General features: G+C 45.1%; 1 protein-coding gene across 1 annotated transcript; it reads right to left on the bottom strand.

Moving 5' to 3' along the window:
- Positions 1-2,324: 2,324 nt before the first annotated feature.
- LOC123058171 (heat shock protein 81-3-like) lies at positions 2,325-4,055 on the bottom strand. Its single transcript, XM_044480986.1, has 3 exons — positions 3,923-4,055; positions 3,510-3,574; positions 2,325-2,582 (listed from the first exon to the last, which is right to left on the bottom strand). Exons 1-3 carry the CDS (start codon positions 4,053-4,055, stop codon positions 2,325-2,327), a joined length of 456 nt encoding a protein of 151 aa, XP_044336921.1.
- Positions 4,056-21,881: the final 17,826 nt, after the last annotated feature.

The following is a 21,881-nucleotide window of genomic DNA, read 5'->3' as shown; positions in this document are numbered from 1 at the left end:
GAGCCGGTTGGGGCTGGATGAATAGGACCCCGTGGAGGGCTGGATGAACAGGACGACCCCGTGGAGGGCTAGATTAATAGTAGACGGTGGAGGGGTGGATGAACAGTAGCCCGTGGAGGGGTGGTTGAACAGAAGACCGTGGAGAGGGGTGGTTGAACAGTAGTCGGTGGAGTAGTGCACGGTGGAGGCTGGATGAACAGGAGCCCGTGGATGAACAGTCGCAGGTGGAGGCTAGAGGAGATCGACGGTGGATGAACAGTAACCCGTGGAGGCTGGAGGAGGTTGACGGTGGAGATGAACAGTATCCCGTGGAGTCCCGTTTTGCGGTACGCCACACCCCTCCCGATGAACAGGACCCCGTTTTAACCGTAGCGCTCCAACACAAGTCCGTTTCCTCCGTTTTGCGGTACGCCACACACCTCCCGATCAACAGGACCCCGTTTCGACCGTAGGAGGTCCAACACAAGTCTGTTTCCTCCGTTTTGTGGTACTCTAGACCCCTCCGATGAACAGGATCCTGTTTCGAACGTGGCCGGTCGAACACAAGGCCATTTCCTCCGTTGTGCGGTACGCAAGGCCTCGTTTTCATCGCCTGTTCCGTCCAAGCCCTCCTGATGAACACGATGATGCATTCGGTTCCGACCCAGCCGGTTGGCTCCCCGTGAACACGACGACAACGTTGTTTTTCCGTTCCGACCCAGCCATGTACACGAGCCCTGGCCGTATGTATGCGTGAGTAGGCGTTCAAGACCCCGCCCATATGTACGTACGTGGCCGTATTTTCTTTCTTGCACACTGGCCGCTGTATGTACGTGTACATGCTACGTTTGCGCCTCTACATCCACCAGTATCACTACAAGAAATATGTCAACTTGTGACCACCACTATTGGTCATTGAATGGTCACAAATTTCCATTTGTGACCTTTTTGTGACCAAAAACATAAGGTCAAAAGCTGGCCGTCATAAACTGACTATAGCGACCTTTCTTCTGGAATGGTCGAAGATGTTTACGACCAAAATACGTCTACTGTGGCGTTTTGGTCACTAGCAACCTCCCCAGGCCACGTAGGCATCCAGCGTGGCAATCTGACGTGGCACAAGATTCAGCCCGGTCCAATTCGGCATTTTACATGGGCCGAGCCCATTAATTCAGCCCATTTAATTTATTTTTTCCCTGTGCTTTGATTAGCTAAATAGGCCTGGCCCAACAATCAGGACTTTTTTTTTCTGAGATGCAGTCTTTTACAATCCATTTTTTTTGGGGCCTCAACCCTTTTAGAATCTGAAATTTATATTGCTCTTTTTAGAAACAAGTCCAACATAGTTTGGGCCATGGCCTTTTTAGAGCCCAAGTATTGAGTGCAATATAAATTCTGGACAGGGCCTTTCTACAATCCAATAGTGGGCCAAGCCCTCTTTTATTTACAGCCAATATTCTCAAATCAGTATAGTAATAGTACTTCTTTCCCACAGTAATAACACAAGTATAGAAAACTTTCTCACACAACTTTATCTCGCATAACATTAGACAGACCAACACATAACAATAACTTATCTCCTATGTTCACAAGTACATAACTTTTATCTCACACAACATTATACAGAACTGTATCTTGCATGTTCAAATCACATAAACTTTATCTAACAGGTTCCCCGCAACAAAAGATGATCACCATCATCTCCTAATCAAGATGCAAATAACCTGCACATTCAAAAAGAAAAAGCAATATGTCAAAGAGAGACAAACAAAAAATAGAACAAACAAAAAATAGAGACTTGCATCAAGTAGACCTGATGATGTACAGATAGTAACCAAACTAGAATCTACTTTGCCCGAGAGATAGCATCAAGCAGTTTTGATGCCATTTATGCATTATTTCTGAGACAAGCAGCAAAAAATACATAGGATGCCAAACAGCCGGCAGTAGCTAAGATCGGTTAGTTGTTGGCTACCACCGATGGCGAGAACTAAACGAGCAGGTTAGATTCATTGGGCTGGGTTGGATTGGATTGATGCTGACAAAGTGACAACAGGAAGGTAATGAGCACATACAACTAGCTCTATTATACCGGCATGCATGAGCACTTGTTAATATTTATATTCATCACAGCAACCTATAACCACCTACGCATACAAATCAGAAAGCACACATATATACTGAACAAAAGCAACGGCCATGAATAGATGACTTAACAGTTCATGTTTTTTAACAAAACAAGAGTGGACATCTCATAGTGAGTCTAATACAGCTACACTAAGCAGAGAACCACATCAAGACATGAAGAGTAAGCCATCACAGTATAGGAGGATTGGACTGCATACCTAGTCGTCCTTGAGGTAGAGGACCATCGTGGTACCCCTGCCGAGCTGCTCCCCAAATGTATCACGAGTGACGGTGAAGGAGCTACCGGCCTGGGACTCCCACACGTACTGCCCGTCGTTGTTGTGCTTCATGGTGACGACGACCCTCTCGGCAACAAGGTAGGCGGAGTAGAAGCCAACACCAAACTGCCCAATCATGGACACATCGGCACCGGCGGCGAGGGCCTCCATCGGCACCGTACTGATCTTGTCCAAGGCCTGCGAAAATCACACCGGCAAACACACCACGTCAGCCCAGGAACAAATCTCGCACGCCACGAATCAAACCGCGGGTCAACAGATCTGGCTCGGCAGAATCTAAAGCCTGGCGTAAAATGGCCAGTGTAATTAATGGCCAATGCTGCCAGTATTGAATGTACCACATCGCCAAGCATTATATAGTACTACTATGTAATTGATATGCAAAAGAAGATGCATCTCCCATGTTCAGCAATCAGGATCAACCATGAAGTTTCTACTACTCCTACATCATTTTAGCTAATCATTTAAGATGATCATTTAAGATGCTAATGTTTACTTGTCAAGTACAGTTATTGTTACTCTAAGATTTTAGCTAAGTAAATATAAAGATAAGAAGACACTTTGCCACCAATATTTTGTGACATCTGTAGAATTCATACCTCATAAACATGCATGAAATGTCTATCTCAAACAAGTATACATACTGATCATGTTTAATTAGGCCAGCAGCACAAAACAACCAATTATATTGCCTTATAAGAAGCTATTTGCATAAAGTAGAGAACTACAAAACAAGCTATTAACCATCCTACTGGTAGCAAGTACATAAAGATAATCACTTAATAAGATAAGAAGCAGACATGAATCACATAACTATGTACAATTCAATATCCCAACTGAGAGTGAACATGTATTAAACATTTCCTGCATTTCAATACATGCATGACAGATTCACAGCATAACTATATATAGCTGTACAAACATGCATGAACAGGAAAGCAACCAAACTACAAGAACATATAAGGAAACAGAGGGAATCACTATAACCTATGGAGTGACAAGCACATATATGAACTCAAAGTAATGCCCAGCTCGCGCATATATGAGCCGTGCCGTTGAGTCCCGTAGCCACCAACTCGCGCCGCTCGCTGCCGCGGTCACCACCTTGGAAACACCCTTTCCCAAGTAGTCAGATCCACCATCCCTTAGTTCCAAAGCTTCATAAATACCTACAGAAGAGGGATGATTCAGACAAGATTAGTTCAACAAAAATAATAAAATAACATTCGGTAAATAATGATACAAATAAGAGTTTGGAACAGGATACATTTTGGTGAAGTGTCTGTCAGGGAGAAGTGATTCAGAGTTTCAAAGTGAAGTTATTTCTGAATACTAGTAGTGTAATTACTAATTAGCTAGCTAGATGTGTGCATGAAAGCTACTGTTCCTATTGGGTTGCAGCTTGTACTAGTTAGCTAGCTAGCTAAGGACTTGATAGTATTCTTTTTCCAGATAAAGAGCTGATGCTACTAGTCTAATCACACAGTTTTAACCAGATTAGAGCAAAGACAACACGCCAATGGCAGAACCAAGACCAAGTCTCGGCAATCCAATAGGAATCTCCGGAGCTCCATATATCGCCACACACACGGCCACGCACCACCTGGCCGCCCCCATCGCAAGTTTGCAGCACACCACCGCACCCGACATTGCAGCAAGCGCGCGCGCTCACGCACATAGCACCGGTGCAAGGTCATGGGGGGCACGCAGGTCATACCTGTGTGGGCATCGGTACTCGTCGCAGTAGAGCACGAGCTGGCGGTCAAACACAGTGAGCACGAGCTGGAGGTCAAACACAATGAGCACGAGCTGGCTGTGTGGGTATCAGCTTCCCCTGATGATGGAATTACGCAAGTCCAAAACTCAATCAAGAACTGTAATGGTATATGCAATGCAGCAAACAATAATGTTTTTTTCGTTCAGAAATTGAGATGTCCCTGTGACTCGATGGTGTCATGATTCTAAGCGTGGAATTGCAATTCTAAGCAGGCCTGGAGTATGATAGTGGTACACGAAAGTATGTAGAACAGCAAGAGTAAACCCTAGGAATTAGGGATTTTAGGAGTAAGCAATTGTGTTCATCGAGAGACCGTAGCGAGCAAGCATCAGAGGGCCCAAGTGAGACATGGCGTTGTCACGAGCTCAGTGGCAAGTATTGGAGGTGAGGGATAGGTAAGGAGAGGAAGAGGGTACCTTGAAGACCTCCATGTCCATGGCATCATCGAGCGCGGGGTTCTGTCCCAGCCGAGCGGCACCCAGGCCTCTCGTCGCGTGGAAGAGCAGCGTCGCAGGGCGCGGCTGTGTGTTGGTGGAAGACGGCGGAGGCGTCCACCACAAGCATCACCGTCGCCTCGCCGGCGCATCGCATGGAGATCATGGAGCGCCGGCACCTGACCTGCTCGATCTGGATGCCCCAACACCGAGGGAGATAGGGTGAGCAGAGGGTGGGGCAGATGGATCTAGGAACGCCAGGTACATGAACCACTCAGTGTTCTTGTTCAGATCCGGCGGGGGCACCGCCTGTACGTACCGGCGCGAGCGTGCTGCGGGGCGGTGGCTCCTCCCGTCCGGCTCGGCGTCGCGGGTATGGAGATAGGGCGAGGGGATAGGGGCGGCGGCGGCAAGGTCGCTGGTGATGGAGCACAGCGGCGGTTGTGGGTAGGGTTTGGGGTGGGGCAGAGAGAGCTGTGGGCATGGCGGATCTGACGGCGCCCGCCTCCTCGATCTAGGGGCCCTGCTGTGGGATAGAAGGTGAGGGGAGGTGGAGAGGATCGGGGGCAGAGGGCGGATGTCGCTGGTGGAGTGGAGGTAGGCGGTGGCGGGGGATGGGTGGGTGGGTGCAGCAGATGTGGAGGAGAGGAGAGGAGAGATCCTGGGGTGGGAAAGGAATGGATAGATTAGGTCACGGTTAGTCTGGGGTCGTGGGGTGGCTGGCTCGGGATGGTTGGATGGACGGGTGGATGGACGGATGTACGCCATGTCATCAATCCATGCCTTAGCTGATTCCACCAATAAGAATTAAGGTTATGTAAAAAAATATGTTGTTTTTTCTTATAGTTTTTATCCTCTTATTCAGGGCAAACATTCAACATATTAACCACTTAGGCCCCGTTTGATACCTCTATAGTTTCTACGTATTTAAAGAATGCTACGGTTTTTTCAAATACCATGGTTTTAAAGAATACTACGATTTTTAATACTTTGGTTTTTTAGTACTTTACTATCAAACACAACCTTATAGTTTATTAAAATGAATCAATATAGTGCACATGTGTGTATCTTGGGAAGACAAACAATGTTGATTTGGGGGGTTCCATTTTCTTTGCACAAAAAATTCATTTTTCATTTTCTGAGTGCACAAAAAGGGTTTTTTTGTGAAGAACCTAACAAATATTTTTTCCAAAATTGTACCAAATCATTTTTCTAAAATACTATGCCATATTTAATGCACAGTTGACCAAATGGTTTGGTGTCAAAATATTTGATCCACCTCTCGTGAAAAAAGACAAATTTCTGCCGATTCAGCAGGAAGCGGGTAAAATTTGAACTGCAGCTGCCTCGTAGTTTGCTTTTGCTTTTTTCCAAAAATCATTTATAGGTACATAAGTATCTATTTAATCAGAGAAACATCAAAAGTTTTCCAAGATTCAACCACTAGCTAGGAACGGTCAAGCCCCGCCGTTTTGACCGCATTTTGAAATGGGCATAAAAAATTCAAAAAAAAAATCAAAAAATTGGAAAACCTTCGCATTGTGTCATGATATGTGACCAAGTTTCCAGGAAAAATAATAGACTTGTAATACGGCAATTATTTTAAAAAAGTGTTCTCAAAAATGAGCTATGATGCGTGAAGATTCATGGCTTTCAAGCTAAATGATCAATCTTATGGCCACATTCATGGCATAGTTTATTCAAATAATCTCATATTGTGCACAATGGTGCATCTTCGATTTCTAAACAATGTTTCCTAAGGGAGTTTTCATTTTCTTTGCACGGAAAATTCATTTTCCATTTTTTGAGTGCTCGAAAAGAGGGTTTTTTTTGTGAAGGAACTACCATATATTTATTGCAAAATTGGACCTAATCAATTTTATAAAATACTAGGACATATTTAATGCACAATTGACCAAGTGGTTGGGTGTAAAAAGTTTTGATCCACCTCTCGTGAAAAAGACAAATTTCTGCTGATTCAGTAGGAAGCGGGTAAAATTTCAACTATAGCTGCCTCGTAGTTTGCTTATTATTTTTTTCAAAAATCATTTCTAGGTACATGAGTATCTATTTAATCATAGAAACAACAAAAAAAATTCCAAGATTCAACCACTAGCTAGGAACGGTCATTCCCTCCGTTTTGACCGCATTTTGAAATGGGCATAAAAAATTCAAAAAAAATAAAAAATTGGAAAACCTTCGGATTGTGTCATCATATGTGACCAAGTTTCAGGAAAAATAATAAACTTTTAATACAGAAATTATTTTAAAAAAGTGTTCTAAAAAATGAGCTATCATGCGTGAAGATTCATGGCTTTCAAGCCAAATGATTAATCTTATGGCCACATTCATGGCATAGTTTGCTCAAATGGTCTCATATTGTGCACAAGGGTGCATCTTGGAATTCCAAACAATGTTGCCTAAGGGAGTTTTCATTTTCTTTGCACGGAAAATTCATTTTCCATTTTCTGAGTGCCTGAAACGAGTTTTTTTTTTGTGATGGACCTACCATATATTTGTTGCAAAATTGGACCAAATCAATTTTCTAAAATACTAGGCCATATTTAATGCACAATTGACAAAATGGTTGGGTGTCAAATGTTTTGATCCACCTCTGGTGAAAAAGACAAATTCCCGCCGATTCAGTAGGAAGCGGGTCAAATTTGAACTACAGCTGCCTCATAGTTTGCTATTTATTTTTTCCAAAAATCATTTCTAGTTACATAAGTACCTATTTAATCATAGAAACACCAAAAAAATTCCAAGATTCAACCACTAGCTAGGAACGGTCATTCCCGCCGTTTTGACCGCATTTTGAAACGGGCATAAAAAATTCAAAAAAATCAAAAAATTGGGAAACCTTCGCATTGTGTCATTATATGTGGCCAAGTTCCTAGGAAAAATAATAAACCTGTAATACGGAAATTATTTTAAAAAAGTGTTCTCAGAAACGAGCTATCACGTGTGGAGATCAATGGCTTTCAAGCCAAATGATCAATCTTATGGCCACATCCATGGCATAGTTTGTTCAAATGATCTCATATTGTGCACAAGGGTGCATATTGGAATGGCAAACAATGTTTCCTAAAGAAGTTTTCATTTTCGTTGGACAAAAAAACCATTTTCCATTTTTCGAGTGCCCGAAAGGAGGTTTTTTGTGAAGGAACTACCAAATAATTGTTGCAAAATTGGACCAAATCATTTTTATAAAATACTAGGCCATATTTAATGCACAATTGACAACATGGTTGGGTGTAAAAAATTTTGATCCACCTCTCGTGAAAAAGACAAATTTCCGCCGATTCAGCTGGAAGCGGATCAAATTTGAACTGCAGCTGCCTCATAGTTTGCTATTTATTTTTTCCAAAAATCATTTCTAGTTACATAAGGACCTATTTAATCATAAATACATGGTTTGGTGGTGATACGTCGAGGTTTGGGCGGTAGCTGAGGGCCCCAACTCTAGAGCGCGTAAACTCGCATGCCCGTCGCGTGGTCACCGCGTGACCGTAATGTTGCCATGTGTTCTGGGCGGCCTAGGCATGTCTAGTGGGTTGGGCACTCCCCAGGTTGGTGCTAGGAAGGAAATTACAACATAAGATTCTCACTAGGAGACCAATCGATGCTCAAACATGAATTAGCAGCCAAGTATTTGATTAGCGGTACGGGAAATGCACATGGCCAATGGGCGTGAGTTTTGGCTGAGGATGATCATCTACTAAGGAGAATGTCTTCACAAATTTTTAGCTCAAAAGGAGGATCCTAGGTGGTACTTGCTTTGCAAAGTACCACGCTGGACAAAAATATGAATGTTGAAGCTGGTCTCAAAATAATGAATGGAGTGAGCTGAAATTTTGTGGAGGATGGTTATTTGGGCATAGGAAAGCATTGTAGAAAATTGATACCATTTGGACATGCCAAAGTAGTACTTCCTTCACAATGCTCTTCTATGGACAGAAACTTGGGAAAACTAGTGAGAGAGATTGGATGAATGAAATGAGCTCAAAATTGGTGTAGGTAAGTTACTTAGGTATGGTCATGCGCTGGTAAATTTTCAGATCATTTGGGTAAGCCTAGCTAGTACTTACTTCACAAAGCTTCTCTCGAGGTAGAAACTTTGGAAATTTCCCGAGAAAGATTTACTAGGAAAATTGAGCTGAATATTATCATGTGGCAATGATTTGGGTATGGAAGAGTGCCCGAAAAGTTTGAGGGTAATATGAGGGGTCTATATAACACTTGCTTTGCAACGTGCCAATTTGGCCATAAAATATAAATTGAACCTGGGCTCACATAGATGATTTGACTGAGCTGCAATTTGGAGGAGGTTGATAATTTGGGCATATGAAGGAAGAGTATAAATTTCATGTCATTTAGAGATATAAAAAAGGTACTTCCTTCACAATGCTTCTAGGTGGACAAAAACTTTGGAAATTTGCCGAGGAAGATTTGCTAGGAAAATGGAGCTGAATTTTGTCATGCGGTAATAACTTGGATAGGAAAGAGTGCCCAAAAATTCCGAGGGCAATCAAGAATATATAAATAGCACTTCCTTCATAAAGTGTTGTTGTGAACAGAATAGGAAAATGAATATTGTTGAGTTAGTTTTGAACTAGGCAAGGAAGGATTTTTACATATTTGATGAAGATATGCCCCAAAGAATTTATGAGATTTTTTGGGAATTTTGGGAATGATAGAAATATAGGTTGCTTCACAACCTAGGACAAAAACTGCCACATGGACATGACACATAGGCAAAACTGATGAGATGGCGCCTAGTCATCACAACCCACCACAATCTACAAGGCTATGACCATCTATATTGGTCATTAACAACTAGAAATAAGGCAACAGACTAGCACTGTTTGCTTTGTGACCATTTCGTGTAAGGAAATTGCGACCTTTCTGACCAAAATGGTCGCAATGGTTTAGGGTTTGGAGCCCCCTGAATAGCTTTTGACCAATTGGTCTAAAATGGTCACAAATTTATGACCAATTCTTCGAGGGTCACTGGCAGAAGGTCATAAGTTGACATATTTCTTGTAGTGTATGTACGTACACATTCGCGACCAGAATGACAATGCTATGTACGCTTCGACCAGGTGGGTCCCGACTGTCAGGCACTTCCTTGCATGCGGAGATGTAGATGGTGGGTCCCAGCAGTCAGGGGGGCGAATCATTTTTTTTGCCTAGACGCACTTCCTTGCGTGCGAAGATGTAGCTGGTGGGTCCCACAGTCAGGGGGGCGAATCGTTTTTTTTTCGGACGCACATCCTTGCGTGCGAAGATGTAGCTGGTGGGTCCCAGCAGTCAGGGGGAAACATTTTTTTGCAAAATACAGTGGCCCATCCGGTGGGTCCCAGCTGTCAGGTGGAGGAATCATTATTTTCCGTGTAATAAGGAGGCACTTCCTTGCTGCGGCCGTGGACCCAGCTGTCAGCCTCTCCACGTACAGTCCACGTCCGATGGAAGTCGTTCCTTGACCACATTGACCACGCTGCACCGAGAGCACCACGGCGGTGGCCGATGGCGAGGCCTAGGAAGGGGATGACGCGGAGCCGGGGAAGACGCGGTAGTGGATGCCCACGCGGAGAGGAGTACGAGGGTTTACTGGTTCGGCTGCGGTGTGAGGCTGTCGTCGCCGTAGAATAACAGGGGGTGTGGGTGAGAGGAGGGATGGCCTGGCCAGCGGTGGGAGTAGTAGGGGCGGTGAGGCCTCCGCGGCAGCACAGCCGGCCACGGGAGGCAGGAGCAGGCAGCACGACCGACGCTGCTTTGGGCGGCTGGAGCAAGAAGACCAGAGGTTGAAGAAGCACGACGGTCGTTGGATGGACATCGTACGGTCACTGCAGCTAGAATCGTTTATATTGACTAAGTTGACAAAGCACTTGGTACGCGTCAACTTAGTAGGCCCACAGGTCAGCTTCCAAAACTGTGCGCCCCAGATGTCAGGGGGAGGAATCATTTTTTGGGTGGGTGAAGCTAGAATATCCGAGGTTGAAGAAGAAGCACGGCATCCGTTGGATGGACATCCAACGACCACTGCTGCTAGAACCGTGTGTTGACTATAAGTTGACAAAGCCTTGCATACGCGTCAACTCTCTTTTTTCTAGGGGACGCGTCAACTTAGTAAGGCCACAAGTGTGTGGCAGAGAACTTATAGCCCATTTGAGATTTGTAAGAATGTGCAGCCTATTTCTGAATTCTAATGGAATTTACTACAACCCATTTATAGTTTGTTAAAAGTACAACCCATTTCAACCAACCGTTCAAAACAGAATTCAATAAAATTTCCCACATTTTGATGGGATCCGAAATATTTTTATCCCAAAATTTCTAGTCAGATTAAATACAATTTAAATATAAACTTATTTTACGTAAAAATCCAATGAAACATTACGCTCGCAACAATTAATGAAATTAAAATTTTCAATATCCAAAAATAATATTTTATAAAGTAATTATGTGTTTGGTGCATTTTTTATAGTTACTACCCAGTTTTTATAATTACATCCCATTTATTATTTCTTAAAGCCCATTTTCTTGTTAAGCCTAATGCATCCCTCCTAGGAAAGATTTGCAGCCCAGTGGGGCGGAGAATAACAACTTGACCTTGCCTGGGTATTCCCAAAAAAAATATAGCTGGGCTAGCCATTTTCAGCTTGAAAAAAAATTAATATCTGGGCTGGATATCTGGCCTAGGCTAGACGGGCCACAACCGCCCAGTTAATACATGCAGTGATGTTTTCGTTGTTGTTCAAAGGAGAAAAATTAATATCTTGGCTAAAGATCGAAAAACTCTGCAGTGCTCACACCTCAAAAACACAAATACTGCTCGAGCTGCGTGGTCCCAGCTGTCGGCCGCTTCTTGTGCAATTCTCTCGTTTATTGACTACATAGGTTGACAATGGTGTGGGACCGTGATGTCCGAAAATCAGGAGGAAGCAAAAAAGATATAGTTTTATATAATAAGGAGGCACTTCTGTACGTGAGGCTATGGCCCTGGTGGGTCCGCATTGTCATCCTCTCTAAGTAAAGTCATCTCCTCGCCTGCGCACGCTTTCTGCCCGAAATAGTCAATGCTGCCTGCCCCGCTTCCCAGTGCAGGCGATTGCTCTGCCTTCAAACGACACAAGTGTCGTCTGTCCGTCCATATGCCGCCCACATTAATGATACGCGGTTATCGAGGCGGATACTCCGGCGCCACACATCCGTCCCTCCGCCGCCCACCATTGCTATATAAACTGTTGCGCCGGCCATAGCCGCGGTCATCCGCATTCGTTCCCTTTCTCCTGTCCACACCACTACTGCCCACCATGGCTCCCTCACGCTCCAGCGCTCTTCGGGACGGGCAGACGATGGACAACAAGGAGATGGCAGCCATTTCTGCCAACCGGCTGGCCAGCAGGAAGCCAAAGGATGACGACGTCCCAATGGAGAACATGGTAGTCCACGAGCCGGCGCCAACCCCCTCCTCTGCGCCATCCTCGCTGGTGCATTGCACCATGACCATCGGCGAGGCCCGTGCCCAATATATGGACACGGTAAGGCAGGTGCGTGAGGAGCAGTTCCGGGAGGCGCAGGACGACGCCGCCTACAACCACCATCTCCTCCAGGAGCACCTACAGGTGGAGGAGCAGATCGCCATGGAGCGGGCGGAGCAGGAGGCGCTGCTCGACTCGTACCGCTCCGCCCGCGAGGGCCGCCTCGAGCGTTGGCGGTACCACATGCGGGTGGTGGAGGCTATGGCCGCCTACAAAGAGGGCGATGAAGTGGGTGAGGCGCTGTTTGGCGAGATCGAGGACGAGGCAGAGGACAATGCTGGCTCCAACGAGTCCCCGCTCCACTGGCGTCGACGAGGCCCTACTCCGCCGAGGCCCCGGGGCGCCAACAACAAGGCAGAGGACACCGCCGGCTCCATCAAGGCCCCGCCCCGCCAACAACGAGGCACAGGACATCGCCGACTCAGCCGAGGCCCCACCCTGCCGGCAACGAGGGGGAGGATTTCCACCGCTCTGCCGAGGCGTCGCCCGCCGGCAACGAGAGAGAGGACATCGCCGGCTCCGCCGAGGCCCCGCCCCGCTGCCAACGGGGCCGCGTGACATAGAAAACGAGGAAGAGTAGAACACGGTAGGTCGCCGCCGCTCGAGACCAAGTAAGTCCAGGGCTGCTACCCTCCGGTTGAAGCCAAGCTAGGCGGGTTGACCATTGCCGGCCGGTTAGCTTCTTGGCGGCGACGTGGAGTCGAAGAGCTGTGTTGGAGAATAACGCTGCTTCTACTTAACTGCTGGTGTAGTTGGCTGACTGACACGTGGGCCCAACAGGCCACATGTTAGTTACGCAACTGCACCTGCAGTTAAGTCACTGAAGCTTCTGTTCGGCTCAAAGGGACACAGGTGGGTAACTTCAGTTAATTAATTATACCTCCAGGGCACCCCTTTTTAGTTGAAGAATGTATGAAATGTAATGAAATCTGGCATGTTTATATGAAATCTGACTATGTATGAATGAATTTATTTTGATTAGTTTGAATTCCTGTATCACTAGCATTGGATAAACATGCAAAACAATACGTACTAGCATTATTCCTAGAGTGATCACCTCGTTTGCAGCAGTTTCACATGTACTCCCTCCGGTCCTTTCTAGTCTGCATACAAGTTTTGTCTGCAGTCAAAGTATCTCTACATTGACCAATCTTATAGAAAAAAGTATGCACTTTCACAATGTGCGAAGTAAAAAGGAACAGAAGGAGTACAAAGAGTTTGAGCAGCTTTTTAGCGTTTCTGTACATTGCAATCAAACACACAGGGCTGTCAATTCATGGAGAACATTCAAAACAATCGATGATTATGCATCTCAGCGACTCACATGTTAGAGGCAATATTTACTTCACAACCAAAGAAAAAAAATGATCGATGCTACTCACAGCAAAGGGTGTCCCATTCGGAAATATCAAACGCATGTCTTCTTTGCTAAAATCAATGAGCAAAATTTGACAAGGTTGACCCATTCCAAAATATCAAATGCCTACGATTGTGGAATGGGCAGGGTTTGCCATCAGTTCGGACATTGACGTGGCACCTCGTGCTAAATAAACCAGCTGTAGTTCCACAAAAATCAACCATATTCGCGCGTAGCTTGTATGATTTCTCCCTTATATGTTACAACACCTTGAACTTATCGGCACCTCCTTTCTTGTGGTGGAAATGAATGATTCGATGTATTCATGAACATTTTGTGCAGTTCCCATTGAAATCAAGCTGAGCACCCATGTTTGCACAAATACAAAAAAAGTGATTAGTATAAAGCAAATTGTACTATGAATTGACAGTTTAAACAGGCACCTACATGTTCCATGTAGAGCACACTTTTAGAAAAATGGAACTCACCAGAAAGAATCCTAGAACAACATTGTACTCGCGCATCACAGCAAAAAAATGGAGATTTGTCAGTCCTTCTGAGCTGAAGTTAGTTTGATCTTGTGGGGAGTAATGTAACCATCCTTTAAGCGTTCCTTTTGATGAGAAGATAGACATGGCTTCTTCATCCTGGCATAATCGGAACTAGTCACTTCATGTACTCCATATTCTTGTTCAGAGGAAGATGATCCTGTTGTGCAAAGACAAGAGGACAACTAAATGCTAGCATCCCTGTTTGCTCGGAAAAAAGGAAAGAAAATATTTAAAACAACATAGATGAAGCACTTCTCAAGGACAATACCACTTTTTCATGATAGTATCTAAACAGTAGCACAACACCAATAGAGATTACAAAGCTCAATCATATGGATGAAACCAGTGGGCGAGTACCAACCTTTCTCAGGAGGCTTATTGTGTAGAGCATACAAATGAAGCACTCCTATGGAACCATCTGTTGCTATCTACTGTGGTGGCCATGCTTACTATATACTCCTCAATTAGTTTAATGTTTCCAACATCTTCTTGTGCAGTTCCACCAAAATATATGGTATCTTCAAAGAAGATCCCTGTTTGCACAAGTAGAGATAATTACGTATTACATTAAGAGTGGCATCAAATCAGTGGCAAAACAATTGCTCGTTCCAGCCATAGCAATAAATTAAGATGCAAAACTATATCATTACTTGTGTCATCATAGTTCCAGTGCTTCATTATAGTACCAGGAGTTGATTTTTGTTTTTCTTCCGCTTGTTCTTCCCCTTCATCACTTGGTTCAATAACAGACAAGCTTCGCCTTCAATGTAAGATTTGGCATGTCAATTAGGGAGCACAAGTATAGCACTAAACAATGACATTAATTTTCTGATGAAAGTGGCAAAATACAGGCCAACAGTTGTGAAATATCCTTATCTTACCTCAATGGGATATTACGGTGCACATACAGATTGGAAGTCTTGTCTCCATTTGTGCAGCTCACTAAAATCAAGCAACATTACCGTACAAGTAGCACAAAATATGAAAGCACACTGCAGAATCATGTGAAAGAAGGCTAGTACTGACCTCTCATGATGCGGAATTCAAACAACTCACAAGAAGAAGATCTGAACCAAATTTGCCAACATGGATAGGAAGTAAGATCTCCTCTTGTGCAGTTCCACTAAGATCAAGCAATCAAGCAACATTATCGGTGTGACATTTTAGTTGAACTACACAAAACACTCTTAAAACAAAAGTGTTTTGTGCAGTGCAACAAAAGGTCACAATGGCAACGAGGTGAGGTAGATAACCCTGTTTACACAGAGGTGCAAAGGAAACAACTAGTGGTCAATAACGGTGGATGACACAGAAGCCAACAAAAAGAAGCATCTACCTTATCTAAATGGGAAAGAAAGCAATATTGTAGCATTTCTCAAACGGTGGCATTGATTAATATTGACATAGAGATTGTATTAACAATAAAATTCGTTAAACATGTAATTTGCTTTTAACTATGGCATTGCATCAATTTTCCAGCGGCATTATTAGAGGGTGTTTGTTTAGAGGGACATTTTGGTGTAGGGACTAAAAAACTCTGTGTCAGTCCCATCTAAACCAAACAGGAGGGACTTTTAGGGACTAAAAGTGGGCATCTGGGACTAAAGAAAGAAGACCCCGAGGGAGTCTTTTTGGGACTTTTTCCAACAGTTGCCCCTGCCATGCATCGCACCTTGTCTCTATTAGTTCATTACTAGGCGCAACATGGTCTTTTAGCATGTCATTTAATAACCTCTAGTCCATGTTTAGTCCCTGGAACCAAGAAGGTAGGGACTAGGATTTTTTAACCAAACAGGGCCTTAGATTAACAACAGCTAAAGAGTTGCACGGGGCAGTGAACGCACGAGCACCATGTGCATCTACCGATGTACTATGGTCATGCACGGTCTGTTGCAACAAAGAACAAACAACCAAGGAGAATATTTGTGTTGGTCCCAGTTTTGTTATCTTTAGACACCTTTCCTTATGTGAGCGCAACAAATCTAGTCCTGCTCAAACTCTACATCCTTGTCCCCCAAAACAAAAGATCAGTTCATTACAGATGTGCATACTGCATTTGTCATTGTTTTCCCTTTTCGACCAACGTAGGTGCTGGATAGCCAGTATGTACTAGTACTTTCGCTCCTTCCTTTCTTCTTTGAACCACGTCCTAGATTTATGCGATACAGCTTTCCCCACTACTTTCACCCATTCCTTTCCTCTTTGAACCACGTCCTAGATTCATGCTATACAACTTTCCCCACTACTTTCCCCCTTCCTTTCCTCTTTGAACCACGTCCTAGATTCATGCTATACAACTTTTCCCACTACTTTCCCCCACTCCTTTCCTCTTTGAACCACGTCCTAGATTCATGGTATACATGCAGCTAGAGCAATGCATGCGGAATAAGTAAATTATACATTAAGGTTCTTGGGGCGTGGTTCAGTGGGCGACGGGACGACGACGACGAAGAAGGGGTAGGAGGCCCTCCCGTGCCGCCACTGGGTGAAAGTGAACAGCTATGCCGGTAGTGGATTCCCTCCCTCGCCGACGGCGACAGTGTTAAGCCTCCTTCCCTTCCTGGCGGACGGATACTGCCGGCTCTTTGACCAGCAGTGAGGGGAGAGAGAGGCCAATGAAGTCTTGTTTAGATCTCAAGAGGGTGAGAGAGTGTGAAGAGAGCAACTACAAGCGTTGAGGCTCCAGCGTGTATATATATACTGGAGAGAGAGTGTGAAGCGTGCAAACCCTAGAAAGCACCGAGGCTGCAGCTTATACATGATGAGGTGATTATACGGTCACTACGAGATCGTATAGCTCCGTATCCATCCATTTTGACCAGTCAAAGAATCCTCCTGGCACGAATTATGCTCAAGTGTAGTTATCGAACCCGAGACCTCAAGTTTGATGAGCGAACAGGCTAACCAGCTACACAACCCTCCCGTTATGTTTCAACGAGAGGAAAATAACCTTTTATACATTCCTGCATTCGTGTGACAAGCATGTCGTGTTTTTGTGTGTGTGGAAGTCATTGGGATTTAAATCATAATCGTGTCATGTGGCTTTGGTGGTAAGACTATCCACAGTGGTGCAGAAATAATGCAGCCTTAGTCACCTTACCTCTCTCCACGTAGTACGTTGGGTCCCACCAGTCAGAGGGTGAAACAAACAAATTAATAAGAAAAATTAAAAGCGCCAGTGGTGTATCTTACCTCACACATCTCGCTACTGCTCGGGAACACTGTCCAATTGATCCCTCTGTTTGCTCACGTACTATTTTAAGTGAATCCTTATTATAGCATGCACACAATTTTGGGCACTTGTATTCGACCTAAGTCAGTGTGCCACCGTATCTCGTACTTACTACTCCCCCCATCTAGGTGTAATAAGTCACATTTGAAGGTGCAGCGGGACCAAGGTGCATGCTTGTGCGTGTGCGTGTGTGTGTGTGTGTGTGTTTAACAACATGTGTGTGTTAGAGAGAGCGACAGATCGACCTACTCCTACAGAGAGATGGTGTGTAGTGTACGATTTTAGCCACGAGAGTCGGTGTATCCTCTCATTTCCGGGTGTGTCCGGTAGGGACAGGCGGACAGCTGCCACGCCCGCTCCTGACCAGCCTGGCCCACCCAAAGCCCCTCCATTGCCCGCGCGCACTTCCTGCCCAAAATGGTCAGCGCCGCTCCAAAGAATCGGTGCCGCATTCATGCCCGAGCAGAGCGGACGCGACCTGTCACTGGCGCAAGAGTGATGGTTGCTTCTTCCGTCCATCTTACTGTTGGGTCTATGTGATTTGACGGCTCATTGGTCTTTATTACTGAGGTGGTAGGACTGCTGGATGTCCCACGCTTTCGGCGAAAGGAGGTACTACTAGATTACAGTTTTCTCCATTCTTACAGCAGAGGAGTGCAAGAGCAGTGAAAACACGCAGGCTCAGTGATTACATGGCCCACCTCACACTATCACCATATTTTCTGGACACTGTGCGACACCTAACTCTTTACATAGTACTCCCTCCGTTCCTAAATACTATATGAGTCCCCGCGCGTTGCCGCGGAACAGCCGTATATCTCTCTGCATAAAATTATCGAATTCATAGAACTAAAAAAACCCTATAACCGCATGACAAATGTGGTAGTCAAACTAAAAAAAACTCCCATCATCATTTAGATCATCCCAAGTAAGGAAAAAAGATCAGCCAACTCCTACTGCATAATGGGATTATATTTTTCTTTTTGACATGTTAATGGGACTTAAAAGCTCACTTACATGCATGCTACCGGTGCATGCTTGCATGCAGGCATGTTGATGTGATTTAAAACCCACTCACATGCATGCCATGGTATTTCTGCATGCTTGCATGTGGCTTAGTGCGGAGCCTCTCAACGTCTAGATCAGATGGCTATTATGGACTGATTTAGTTCATCTAACAACTACATTACTTTTGATGATGTGGCTCAAGGAGAGGATAGAGAATTCCTAGTAGTGGGGGCTAGCTATTACTAGTAGATAAGTCTTTGTAGAGATCCCACTAGGTGAACTATATACGGAACAAAATGAATGAATCTACACTTAAAATGCATCTATATACATCCGCATGTGGTTCATGGTGAAATCTCTACAAAGACTTATATTTAGGAACGGAGGAAGTACTAGTATAGTATGTACTGTAATTTATCGGCGAGATAAATTTGTACAATGCTATGGAGCTTCCAGCTTCTGTTACATGTATCTTGCATCCAAGGTTGCCCGTTGCAACATTTCATCAAATACAAAGGAGACTAACATGCATGCTACTGCATCTCAATGATTGACAGATCGTAGAAAATATGTACTCGCTCCGTTCTAAAATAAGTGTCCCAACTTAATGCAAACTTTAGTACAAAGTTGTACTACTACTAAAGTTGACACTTATTTTGGAACAGAGGCAGCTAAAGAAAAAACGATCCATGCAGTCCCTAGCCCTTGAACCGTGAACCCTAACCAGGCTTCAATTTGCTGGCAACGTTCGAGCTTCCTAAGAAATGAAGTTTGCAACCTTTTGACCATCGGATCATTTTGTGCAGTTTCACCAAAATCGAGATGAGCATCCTTGTGGCAAAGAAATTGAAGAAGCGTGATTAGAATAAGATTACTAGGACTAGTTGATGAGACATAAACTCATCACAAATACAGTATGTAGGAGCTAGTAGAGGTATGTGCGGGGCAAAGAAGTAGAGAAATATCCACATCGAGTGATGTGGGCAGCTGGAGCAGTGGTGCAAGCCGGCTGTAAAGGGAGTTGTACCTGAGGGATGTCGGGATGTAGCTCAACCTTGAGGAGGGCGGAGGGAGGCGGCAACTGCCAACGTCATGGCAGTGAGCAAGGGACGAAGGCAACTTCACCGGCTTTGTGAGAGAGAATGGCGGGGACCCCTGATCGGGACGTGCCGATAGTGGGTTTTCACCGTCGGCGACGACGACCGCATCTACACTAAGAATCCACCCCTTCCCCCGGCGGACGTGATCCGCCGGGATGTTAGAGATGTGGCCACAGTCATTTTGTGCGAGAGAGTGTGAAGAGAGCAACCCCAGCAAGCAACTGTATAGGCTAGTCCGTCCTAACTATGTATATAGTGGAGCGATTTCCTTTTCTCTCCATATGAACCTGTCATATTGTGTACGTGCCACTGAAGAAAAAAAAACTTTATTTATAAATGACGCGGCGGCTACTACTCGTTCTCCTATAACCTTGTGCTTGGCATCTCCAAAATATTAACCTTGCGATTGGCTCTTCACCTCTTCGGGAAGTCCAGCAATAATGGCAGTGCAGTATATATCATTCTAGCTATATGAGACCGAATGAATTGCTGCATGTCCACCACGTGGGCGAGGGTCGAGGGGCGAGGGAGAGTGCTACATATGGAGCAAAATGAGTGAATCTACACTCTAAAATACATCTATATACATCAGTGTTTGGAGTATGTACTAGTAGTTCATATTGAAATCTACTAAAGGACATATATATTCCAAGCAATATGATATAATCTCTATAAGCAAGGTAGTAGGGACGAGGAGTAAACGGAGGGAGTAGTAGATTTTTCTCCTCGTCCTGCGAGCTACCACACGTGTGGGCGAGGGAGCGGGCATAAGGCGTACAGTACTAAACAAGCTTCACCTCATCCTGTGAGCCACTGCGCCCATGGGCGGGGGACACGGCGTACTAAGAAAGCTTCTCCTCATTTTGCGAGTTGACAGGACACATCAAAAGTACTCCAGTGTATAGAGCCTTGCCTCTAAGGTAGGCCCCACATGGTTTGCCTCTTTTTTTAACATAACGCGTCAAGTCGCAATTTGTTTGTTCACCCGTGGTAGATGATCCTCCCTCCAACATGTGGACAACCAGTACACGTGCCAAATTACCACATGGGCTTCCTTTTCATACAGAAATGAGGTCCACCGTGTATCCGCGCGGGTGTGGTTGGGAAAGAGACGCGAGAACGTGCGCCATGCATGCACCTCTTCTCTTCGTGCACGTCCCCCACCTACGTGGGTGTGTGTGAGAGATACAAACTACGTTCGTGAGTGTTTTTTTGTTTTGGGGTGGGGGTGGGGGTGGGGGGTTGATTTCGTGAATGTATTTGTGGGAATATGTGTCAATGACATCTCAAACAAAATTTTGCATGCAATGTATGTGAAATGGAGGCCTATCCATATCATATATAGAGGGTCGGGCGATCCACGAGAAGAGAGGGAGGGGTCATAGATATCTATAGTCAAAGAGAGGATCAAGTGGGTGGGTGCGAGATCGATGAAGAGAGCCATCGAAATTGTGTGTGTGTGCAAGTCAAAGATATAGGGCGACTGACCTACCAGAACGTCAGAGGGCACAGGTCAAGTTTGTGTGTGGTAGGGAGACATGACTAGAGCCCTCGATGTGTCGGTGTGTGTGGGGGGAGGGGTTGGCAGAGGCCTAACTATAGAGGTAGAATGACTCGTGTATGTGTTGAGAAGGAGAGACCCAGCTATGTCTTGAGGGCGATCGGTCGACATCCATACATAACTGAAGGACGGGAAATATGATGGGACAGCGAGAGAGAGATAGGAGAGAGAGAGGGAGGGAGAGGGGTAGAGTGCTGGATGGGTGATGGAGTTGCTTCTCGAAGATGGTGGGAGAGGCCTACTAGACAAACTGATGGTGGAACTGCAATGTTATCAATAAGAGTGGCGATGTGTTTCTGTGTGTGCCTGTGCGTGATAGATCTGTCGGGACACATCCATGGATGACGAAGGGGAACCATGTGTTTGGTAAGCAAACCTAACTAGATCGGTAGATCAATTGTTGTTTGTCGGAGGAAGGGAGAGACATAACTAATGAGGTAGATCAATCAACGTGTGGGTAAAAACGAGTTATAAGGACCTAGCTAGCTATATGTATAGCGGGAGATCGGTTGGTGTACGTCCATTTGTTAGAGGCAAATAAGGCCCAGCGAGACGGATAGACAGAGTGAATGGAGCTAGGAGGTGGTGCGAGAGGCCCAGCTACTAGCTAGATAGGGGGAGGAGTGTGCGGTTGAGAGATCGATGAAAAGAGGGGCGAGAGATTACACGTGTGTGTGACCGTATGAGAGACACGAGGCAAGGACACATAAAGGAGGAGATTGAAGGTGTGTGTGTATGTTGTAGGCACGCATCGCTGGAGAGGTTTATCGATCGGTGTGTGTCGGAAAGGAGTTGTGGAGACTCTGGGAGAACGACCTAAAGAAAATTGAATGTGCCCGGTGGATAGAATGCCGAGGGAGGGGGAGGGCGAAGAGGGCGTGTGCATGCACAAGAGAAAGTTAGTGGTAGCTA

Source organism: Triticum aestivum, chromosome 3A (genome assembly GCF_018294505.1).
Source record: "Triticum aestivum cultivar Chinese Spring chromosome 3A, IWGSC CS RefSeq v2.1, whole genome shotgun sequence".
Lineage (NCBI taxonomy): Eukaryota > Viridiplantae > Streptophyta > Magnoliopsida > Poales > Poaceae > Triticum > Triticum aestivum.
This window is presented reverse-complemented; position numbering and strand designations above follow the sequence as displayed.

Coding starts and splice junctions, on each gene's coding strand:
- LOC123058171 (XM_044480986.1), bottom strand. CDS start 4,055: ATGTCGGGTGCGGTGGTGTGCTGCAAACTTGCGATGGGGGCGGCCAGG. Junction 3,575..3,922: donor TGGTCTTGGTTCTGCCATTG/GCGTGTTGTCTT, acceptor CCTCTTCTGTAG/GTATTTATGAAGCTTTGGAA. Junction 2,583..3,509: donor TGGGAAAGGGTGTTTCCAAG/GTGGTGACCGCG, acceptor TGATTTTCGCAG/GCCTTGGACAAGATCAGTAC.